General features: G+C 37.9%; 1 protein-coding gene across 1 annotated transcript; it reads right to left on the minus strand.

Annotated features, from left to right (window-relative positions):
* Positions 1 to 119: 119 nt before the first annotated feature.
* hadhab (hydroxyacyl-CoA dehydrogenase trifunctional multienzyme complex subunit alpha b) lies at positions 120 to 8,176 on the minus strand. The gene is made up of 20 exons (XM_054614402.1): positions 8,044 to 8,176; positions 7,341 to 7,382; positions 7,160 to 7,230; positions 6,935 to 7,068; positions 6,555 to 6,693; positions 6,338 to 6,457; positions 5,564 to 5,666; positions 5,197 to 5,319; positions 4,990 to 5,108; positions 4,696 to 4,752; positions 4,500 to 4,609; positions 3,631 to 3,765; positions 2,901 to 3,072; positions 2,655 to 2,741; positions 2,429 to 2,569; positions 2,169 to 2,237; positions 1,800 to 1,995; positions 1,575 to 1,689; positions 1,212 to 1,357; positions 120 to 834 (listed from the first exon to the last, which is right to left on the minus strand). Exons 1-20 carry the CDS (start codon positions 8,108 to 8,110, stop codon positions 689 to 691), a joined length of 2,292 nt encoding a protein of 763 aa, XP_054470377.1. The 5' UTR covers positions 8,111 to 8,176; the 3' UTR covers positions 120 to 688.
* Positions 8,177 to 10,171: the final 1,995 nt, after the last annotated feature.

The following is a 10,171-nucleotide window of genomic DNA, read 5'->3' on the forward strand; positions in this document are numbered from 1 at the left end:
GATTGGAGCAAAAAAAATAAAATGTTCTCATGGTTCACAGCTATGCTCTCATTCTGTAACATAGAAATGACTTGAACGCACCGTGAGAGAAAATAAAAAGCAGGTTTGATTCAATATCAAATTTTTTTTTTTTATTCAGGCTTCACATTTACAACATTGTTCAAACGAGGCCAGAAAGTCTTTAATGTACAAAAAAAAATAGAAACCAGTCGCTGAACCAGACTGGTAGACATTCATTAATAATGGAGAATTAATTTGCCAGTTGGGAAATATTTGAATCTTTTAACCTCCACGGTCTCTTTACATCTGCAATGTGTGAATAATGAGCCCCCATTTGCTTTTTGATCTATACATTACCATCAAGTTAATCAATAATGTTAAAGTACAAAAAAACAACCCAATTTTGCTGACATTATACACTCAGTCGTCACTTTATTAGGTGCACCAGCTAAAACCTTTTATACAACACAATCCTGTAATAAATCTTACCTTCATGAAGGTTATAATGTCCAATTTGTTGGAGGCTTAGGACTGCTGTATTACACTGCATTAGTTTTAGCTAGCGGTACCTAATAAACTGGCCGCATATTTTCATTATGTTTGCCCCCACTCGTGATATAAATGGTAGGCACATTCTAGTGGCAGGCTGGAGATATATTAAATGCTACTGGCACACTCGGTGAGTCATTCACTTGTGAAACTTCTTGCTAGAATCCTTTGCGTGATCGAGAAGGAGCTGGCATGGTGTGAACTGATTCCCGTAGAACGATTCAAAGTGCCTCATCTTCTCCACCAGCTTGTCGGCGCCAAAGGAGTCCACGAAACGGAAAGGTCCTGGAAGGGGTAAGAAGTCATGTTAGAAATGTTATCACAGGATTGAATGTTTAATCAAAATCGGGATATGGTGTTTATTAAATCCAGATTAATGGTTAAACCAGGAAATCAATAATTATTCTTCCAGACTAGTCAGGTTGGATTTCAGGCTTAGCTTCAACTCAGGCTCGACTGAGTTACTGAACTATAAATAACGCTAGATTAACAGCTAAATTAAGAATCCTAAAAATGTTTTGTCACTACAAATCCTCAGTTTTTTTTTAATTCACATACTACACAGGACTAAAGGACACCCTTTATGCTCTTTACATTGACAAAAGGATGCAGCCTCGGAGCACAAGCGGCTCATATGACCATGACTAAGGTTGAACTCTGACCTCCAAGGCAGGGAGGGAATCCCAGCCCAAACACAGCACCGATGTCTCCTTCCAGAGGGTTGTTCAAGATGCCCTCCTGCAAGCACAGCACGGCCTCGTTGACAAACCGGGAAACCAGCCTGTACTGCACATCAGAGTCTGATGAACTGTAAAAAGATTCACAAGTAAGAACAGAGTATATATGTTAGAATCACTCAAATGTGATATAATATCATGGCTCAATAGGTTTGTATTTCTGTTTTAAACTCAACAGTATGTACTTTTATTCTTGTAGTGATATTGTTAATTTTACAAAAGACAAGGTGCACAGTGTGGCTTAAATCACTGCATTGCTACCTCTGTAATTGTCCAATGTCAACTTACACAGCAGGATTTGGTGTCATCCTGAATTTCTCAAGGACATCCCCAATTTCTGGGTTCACTTCTTTGGTCTTGAGTCCTGGCTGATAGATGTAGCAACCCTTTCCTGATTTGCGACCTTGAGATTAAAAAAAAAATGCAAGGATTAATAATAAAAACTTGCTGTATACACAAAAATTTAAACTCGAGCATTTCATGAAACGAATACTGGCCAAACTGCTTCAATACCTTTGAATCCCAGGTCCACCATGGTCTTCAGGACATCCACATTTCCACCACCAAAGCGAGAGCCAAAAGCTTTGCCGAGGTCCTCGGCTACATGGGCGGCAACGTCAATACCAACTTCATCAGCCAGTGTGGCTGCACCCACGGGGAACCCGAAGCTTGTGGTGAGTGCATCCAACTTCGTGGGGTCAACGCCTTCCTGTAAATTTAAATGGATATATTTATAATATATATAACAACTATAGCCAAATGATGAAAATGCTTAATCAAATGAGCTGGCCGTGTCCATATTAGTTCCTAAATCCTACTACAACAGCACATAACAAATACAGTGTTCACAGCTGCATTTTCAACTGTAGTAATACTACTAACCTGAAGTACTCGTACTGCTTCAGCCAACATGGGAGCCAGACACCTTGTCGTATAGAATCCAGGTCCGTCCTGCAAAGAAATGTGTGAATTATTGTATTGAAGTCCAATAACGTTATAATTATTAACATTCTTGCTTAATCACCTTCAACCACTTTGACAACTAATTGGACATTTGCTTTCTCTTTTAAAAATAATTTAAAATATTGATTGTTGTGTAACAACCCAAGGAAAGAAGACACAAACATGACGCTAAATCTCACCCCGACAACTATGATGACTTTGCCCTGCTTCAGGCCGACTGCCACAGCGGAGGCTGTAGTGTCCTTTGAAGTCTGATCAGTGGTTATAATTTCCAGGAGCTGCATCTTGTCCACTGGAGAGAAGTAGTGCATCCCAATCACCTACGGACACACAGAGAATATTCAGCAACATTGTTTTCTTTGATTTCGAGGCACTTTTAAAACTACGAGGCGACCAGGTCCAAACCTTGTCTGGTCTCTTGCTGGCAGCAGCAATATCCTTGATGGGCAGAGCAGATGTGTTGCTGGCAAATATGCAGTGAGGGGAAACCACCTGCAGACAAATGTCTGTTAGATCGTAGCTCAAAGTCACAAAAATACTGTCCTGGATTAAATGCTGCGAATCTTAATACCATGGATTGATATTTACAACTAAGGAAGTACATTCTTTTTGTAGTAAAGTCCTATCAAGCCTCTTTTCAGTCACACTTACAGCCTCCACCTCCTTCAGGACAGCATGCTTGATGTTAATGTCTTCAAACACAGCTTCAATAACCATGTCGGCCTTTTCAAAGCCGCTGTAATCCACCTGGCCAGTCAAGTTGGACAGTATGGAGTCTCTCTGAAATGACGTGATGGCCTTCTTCCTGGTCTTGTCATTGAGCCTTGTTTAAAATAAGACACAGATTTTAGGTCCCAACACATTTGTACTACACAATTTACAACTACTTTCAATTATCATATTTCATTGCTGATTTGAATTGTTTTTCTATCGTTAGACTGGAACTACATCTACACAAATTTAAAATCAGGATGTGAATTGAGTACTTAAAAATGGACAGATTACTCCAAAATAAAAAAAATGCATATTTTCCTCTCACCTGTAGAGTTATTATTTATTGTTTTGGTGTGAGTTGTCTAGTTTTGGAGATATCTGCAGTAGAACTCACTTCTCTTGAATAAAATGGGACTATATGACACTCTGCTTGTGGTGCTCAAAGTGCCAAATACATATACATTAATAAAACTCAACAGCAATGTCTCTCTCCTGAAATTAATGCCACAGTTATTGAAGATAATCCACAGACCTTGTTGTCAGCAGTTTGTGTACATGAAACATGCACCTCACACCAAAACAATCTAGATCGATAAATAGCACTACAGGTTTGTTCCGTCCCGAAAACATTCTCAATGAAACAACTAATATTTAAATGACAACCCACCCTTTGTAAACCTGCTGTTCTCCTCTGGCCAGTCCAGACACAGTGGTGTCCTTGAGGATTGTGTGTACACCTTTGTCCACGGTCACCTGGGCGACACCTGCTCCCATCAGACCTGCTCCCAAGATGGCCAGGGTCCTAGTGGTAAACAACAACAACAAAAGAATGTATTTACCACCTGAAAAAGCAAAAGAGAGTAGTCTCTAAGACTCTTATATTTCCTTTACACCAAAACAAAGCCTGTCTTGTCATCAGTGTTATTGTGCCAACAAGAGTATCAGACATTGCCTTGTCAGTAGTGCCAGCCAGTGTTTAACATTGACCAAACGAACAGCTCCTACTGGAAACAAATACCAGGCAATGTACACGAGGCACAGTGCACAAAATACACTGTGCCTCGTATACATTGCCTGGTATTTGTTTTAGTCATGCCGCAAAATCTTGGGTTTAATAGGCAATTTTCGTTGTTAGCTAGCAGACAGTGCATCTGTCTGAGCATCCCCACTGCAAACAAAATAGGAATTTTGTTGGACCTGCTTGCCATTAATGCGAGAGGCATCCGGTAAATGATTTAAAAAAAAAATTAATGTTGAGATTTTTTTATAATAATGTCAAAAAATATATATTTATAAGATCCTACTTCCCATGTCTTAGCATTTTAAGACTGTTTAAAGATTGATTCAAGATATTTTAATAGCCATTAAGGCCTTATTTTTTATAATAATGGATTCAAACTTTAAAGAATTTTAAAGGACCCACAGAAACCCAGAAACAAACTGGTCTTAAGGTTGTTTCTAAGTTCCCGTGGTGGAACATATGTAAATTGTGTCACATCACACAAGCTCAGTGTGTGAGCAGTAATATACACTTACTTCACTTCTTTTTGAGGAACTCCGTAGTGGTTCTTCTTGCACGCAACTTGACCGTGGTAGAGACCAATCAGGGCTCCCGACTCTGAGGTTTTCGCCAACTGACCAAAATTCTGTATCAAATATAAAGATTGGTGATATTCACAGTATAATGGTGTAAATGCTATATTTGACAATGATGTAAGCCAACAAACATTACCTGAGACTCCGCTAAGTATCCAGCAACGGGGCCTTGTTCTACTCCGGTCTTCACACACTGATAAGGGCGATAAGTCATGTTAAATATGAGAAAAACTTTCTAAAAACAATCTACAATGAACAACAAAGCAGAGAAGGCAAAAGAGAATGGTAGTCTAAGACAAGCTTTCCAAAACAATTATTAAAAAATAAAGTGGGACACATGGCAAATCATTTTAAGTAAGTCTTATTTCATAAATTTCTCCCATTACAACCCATATTTTAGAGTTACTGCTAACAAAGAGTTTTTACTTACTTCGATTATTTTCAGAGGTGCTGGATAAAGCCCCTTGCTCTGCTTCATAACTTTACTGTGGACAGTTTTGTAAATCTGATTGCGGACAAACGGGAAGCTCATAACGTAGTCTTGAATTTCTATGGAGAAAGAAAATCATCACTTCATTGTAGTATTTTTATTCATGGCCTTAAATGACTACAAAAGGAGTCAAAAGCTCAAACTTACTGTCCATCTTGCCCTTCTGTTTGCGGATAGGGATCTTCTTATTGACGATCCCTCTGGCATATTCAATGGCCACTTCCTCAAGGTAGTCTATTGTTCTTTCCTCTGGACTCTTCAGCCCTGGTCCTATAATATGAGCAGAAATAGCAAGAGGAAGAATCATGATGAGATCAATCTCAACAATTAATTCTAGCCTAAAGATCAACTGATACCCAGTAAAAACACTCAATACTAGAATAATCAAGCAGTGTGACATTAAGTGGTGAATTACTGACAAAAGATTTCAATTTCTACAGGTTGATATATTTGAAAACTACCCATTTGAAGCAGTACAATGTTTTTTCATTATATGCGACTCAAGATAGTTTACCTAAGGGGTCTACAAGTTGGTTGACAAGACCCATCTTCTTGGCTTTATCTGCTCGAATATTTCTTCCTGTCAGCATCATGTCAAAGGCACTGGGTAGACCAACCTACAGGTAATAAAAGAAAACACATGTGAACTGGTTGATCATTAATACTCAGGGCATACATTTAGTCATGTTATGGACAGAAGTTAGTCACAATCCTATGCTTTGAAGGACAGGCTTGTTGAACACTAGACACGATGGGCAGGGTGTAATAATCGGTTTGCAGGATCTCCAAGGTCCACGTAAACATCTTAAACCAATTATGAGCATTAACCAGATTATTTTGCTTCACAGCGTAGCCATTTCAGGTCTGGTCCTGACACAAAACACTACGTTATGACTATAGGACACTTTTGCACATTATAATCTGCATCATCCTGCTTAATGTAGGGTTTTTATACTTGAGGGGAGACACGCCAGGCTAATTTTGCTTCCATAACATGTCTTCTTTCAGGCTAGTGAAAAGACAACCTCTAAAACACACAGGCAGGTGTTTATTCTCTACTTTGTCTATTTGCGTCTGTAGATTTATCCAAAATTAACCAAGAGTAAGAATTAGATAATCCCTTATTTGCATATTTAAACATACATTTTCAGAAAACTTGTCATACAAAAAAAGAATTATCATAATGTAAGTAATCAACTGGGAAGTTTAAGGGGATATCTTATGAGTTACATCATAAAGTCAAGTGATTCAAACAAGGAAATTTGGGGAATATAACTCCAGTACTAACCATTTTGGGGAGTCTCTGAGTACCACCTGCTCCAGGTAGAAGACCCAGCATTACTTCAGGAGTACCGAGGACTGTTTTCTTACTTTTCGTTGCAATTCTGTACTGGCAGGCGAGGGCAAACTGAAATGCAAAAAGAGTTCATTAGATAAGACATTATCATAAATCATCCCAGTCAAATATTTTTCATATAGTTGGTTACTGAAATAATTTTACTAACCTCCAAGCCTCCTCCTAGGCAAGAGCCGTTAATGGCAGCAACAATGGGCTTTGGTGATTTTTCAATCCGCTCAAACATCTTCTGCCCTTCCTGAGAAAGTGTGGTGACCTCTTCTGCATTCTTACAGGACTGGATCATACTGTAACAGATATTCAGTATATCAAAAGAAAATCCAAGGCATCGGACATTTTGACAATTCATTTAAATATAAGAAAAGATCTTGATTCAGATATGCAAAATATAAGTCGTAAGTAGATAAAAACGGGCAATTTACATAGTAAATAGATTCATTATACTATAAAATAAATAACATAAGAAGTCACAATTACATGACACACTCAACATTTAATAGGCAGTAGATTTAATGAGATTTATCTTACTTAATATCAGCTCCTGCTATGAAGCATCCCGGCTTTGAAGAGATGAGGACAGCACTTTGAACAGCATTGTTGGCCCACACTTCATCCATTACTTCTGCCATCTCCTTTTGCATTTGGATTGACAGTGTGTTAACCTGGCGGGAGAAAAGACCATTCAGGTTCACATACATTACAGAGGCATTATACAGGTGAAAACTCTCACGTTTATTTTTAATGAGCGCACACCTTGGAGTTTGGGTCGTTGATCCGTACCACAGCAACATCGCCCTTGACTTCATAGTTCACATGAGTTCGAGCTAAAAATAGGGAGAATGAATATAGTGTACAGTGAGAAAATAATTGTGCCACTGCACAGGGTGACCTTTTTTTAACCAACATACTATACAAATGTGAGTTTTTGAATTACCCAGCATTGCAGGAGCTACTGAGAAGGTCCGGCAAGTACCTCCTGTCAAAAGAGAAATGAGAGTTAAGGTTAGATGTATTATTATAAGTAGCACACGTGATCCAACCTGCTGCACAGTGCCTTCCTGCTTCACCCTTAAAAATAGAAAAAACATATTGAGCACTAAACACAAGCTTTTCCTCCTAATACACATGAAATGTATATGAGGCTGACATAATGTTGTCATGACCCCAGACTGCAGTGAAGAGAAATGACCCTTCACCTACATTCGCCGCCTCCCATTCAGAGGCAGTACAGTCATTACAATGGCGAGTCAATGGCACAAGTTTTCATGTCCTCGTCTAAACTGTCCTGACAGGGTTTTCTTACAGTCAAAAATGGACGCAAACAGTCTTTAAAACTTTATTATTTTAATCAAGGACTCTGCAGCAGCCAGCTAACGATAGCTAGTTTAAACTTAAGTTTGCCGGCTCAAACAAAAAGTTCCACTTTTGAATAATATGTTTATTAATCTTTCATATAAATAACTTTAAATGTTTGCTGAATGAATCACGGACACCACACACATTTGCACAGCAGTCTCCAGAGCTAACAGCTAGTCTAACAAGCTAATTAGCCCTCTAAAACACAGCTAATCCCGTGTTCAGTGTCATTCTCAAAGGTTTCGTTAATGTTTAAACACTTATATTAATTTAGTTTCTACCTGTGAAGAGAGCGTATCTCCTTGCTGTGAATCTGGAAAGAACACCAAGGGCTCGAACACCAGCCATCTTTGGAGCGGAGGTCAGTCTGCGGTGGTGTGAAGTGAAGCTAGCTAGCTTGCTGTCAAAGTACTACCAGCGGTACATGAGAGGCTGCCACTTCCTGAATCCGATCAGTCAGCTCGGCAGCTGATTGGCCGCTTGGAAATAGCCTCATGTCATTGGCTCGCTCTGAGGAACTCGAAGCTCATTGGTTGTTGAAGAACTAGGAAACGCCTCATATCCTGCCACTTCCTGAGCCTACATGAACAAGACATCTGAAGGCAGAAAAGTGGAAATTTTTTGTTTAAAATACACCTTGTTATCCAAAAAATTTTTTTTAGGAAAAATATGTAGTTACTACAAATGTGTGCATGTGGAAAACTTATTAATAGACTAAATGAAAATAATAGCAGCATACTGCCACAAGGTGGAGGTAGAAAACAGATTGAGATGTCCAAATGGAAAGGGAATCAAAATAACTGATTGTTTTGGGAAGTTTACAGAGTTTGGAAGCCACACATTTTGGAAAGAAGTTTGTTGTTTATTTCAACTTAACATATCTTTAACATATCTTGGCACCTCCCTGTTTAAACCCCTTACAATCCATCAGTCTACGAGAGACAGGGAGTGTGATTACTGACAGTGGCTGATCTAATTACAGAACAAAACAAAAAAACTGTGAGGACATTTAAAATGTAGGGCTGTCAGAAAAATATATTTTTTTATAACTTATTAAGTATTTTATTATATTTATTTTAAATGTTGTTTTCCCATTTATTACGTAACACGCCCATTTACCTCTGGGTGTGTTGAACTGTTTCCTTTACATAAAAAATCAAGCTAAATGCAAACACAAGCAGACTGACTGCACAACCTTTTCAGAAACTGGATGAACATTGTATCACAAAACCATCAGTCTACTGCAAAAACATTATGGGAGTAGAGAACCAATTTCCAATCATCTGGACCTTTTCATGATTCACATATCAAGTTGTAGTTAGCTGTTCTACCAAAGAGACATTTCCCTTCTATAACTCTGTTTGCGCCTCAAAGAGGTTAATCAATATTTCACCAAAAACAGAAAAAGATATATAGAAAGTCTAATAAATGTGTACTTTCCATCCAATTCCCTGTTTAAATACAGTACAAGGTTGACACCCTGTGTACAAATTGGGGAACTACATTACATTGACCTCTCTTTGGTATATATCTATGACTATCCCTGAAGATTACTTCAGGTTTAAGGATGGACAGGGATAACTACAGTATGATGAGAAAGCTCCAGTCTGGTTAGCCCTGCAGACATTATTTACCAGCAGAATGGCAGAAACTTATTAAACTCTCTGTTAAATGACCACATCTCAGTGTTGCCTCAAACGAAGACATAAACTCACTCAGATGTTATCATCTTAACTAACAGGAACTGATTATTTTTCTATTATGGTGTTAATTTCCCAATACTTTCTGACCTCTATCTACCTTTCACTCTGACCAAAAAATATATATTCGTTTACAATACTATTCTCAGTATTTTCTAAGTATATTTACTCAAGAACAATTTTGAGCTACTTGTAATTTACTTAAGTATTTTATACTTTACTACACTTCTTTCTTGAGGCAAACATTGTACTTTATACTCCACTACATTGTATTAGATAGATTTAGTTAGTTTGTATTATCAGTTATTAATAGGCAACAAATATAAAATCAACCAATATATTATTACTTTTACCAGCTGCAACACGTACGCATTGATGCATCAATAATTATAATTCAATACCATAATATATATTATTCTGAAATGTGTCAGTGTGTAGTGAGTGTTTTCTTTTTGGTACTTTTGATAATACTTGTGTGCTTTTGCTTGAGTAAGATTTTGAAAGCAGGATACATAAGGTAAGATAAGATAAGATAAAATAAGATAATCCTTTATTAGTCCCGCAGCGGGGAAATTTACAGGATTACAGCAGCATAGAGGATAGTGCAAACAAGAGACATAGTAAAAAACAAGATCAAAAATAAGTAATTATAAATAAGAAAATGAGCAATAAAAAAACCCAGTAAAAAACAGTAAAGAATCCACAGTAA

Source organism: Anoplopoma fimbria, chromosome 15 (genome assembly GCF_027596085.1).
Source record: "Anoplopoma fimbria isolate UVic2021 breed Golden Eagle Sablefish chromosome 15, Afim_UVic_2022, whole genome shotgun sequence".
NCBI classification, from domain to species: Eukaryota; Metazoa; Chordata; class Actinopteri; order Perciformes; family Anoplopomatidae; genus Anoplopoma; species Anoplopoma fimbria.

Excerpts from the sequence above, each read along its gene's own strand:
- hadhab (XM_054614402.1), bottom strand. The coding sequence starts at position 8,110 with ATGGCTGGTGTTCGAGCCCTTGGTGTTCTTTCCAGATTCACAGCAAGG. Across the intron at positions 5,109-5,196 it reads ACAGAAGGGCAAGATGGACA|AAATTCAAGACTACGTTATG; the intron begins GTAAGTTTGAGC and ends CTTTCTCCATAG. Across the intron at positions 2,238-2,428 it reads AAGTCATCATAGTTGTCGGG|GACGGACCTGGATTCTATAC; the intron begins GTGAGATTTAGC and ends ATTTCTTTGCAG.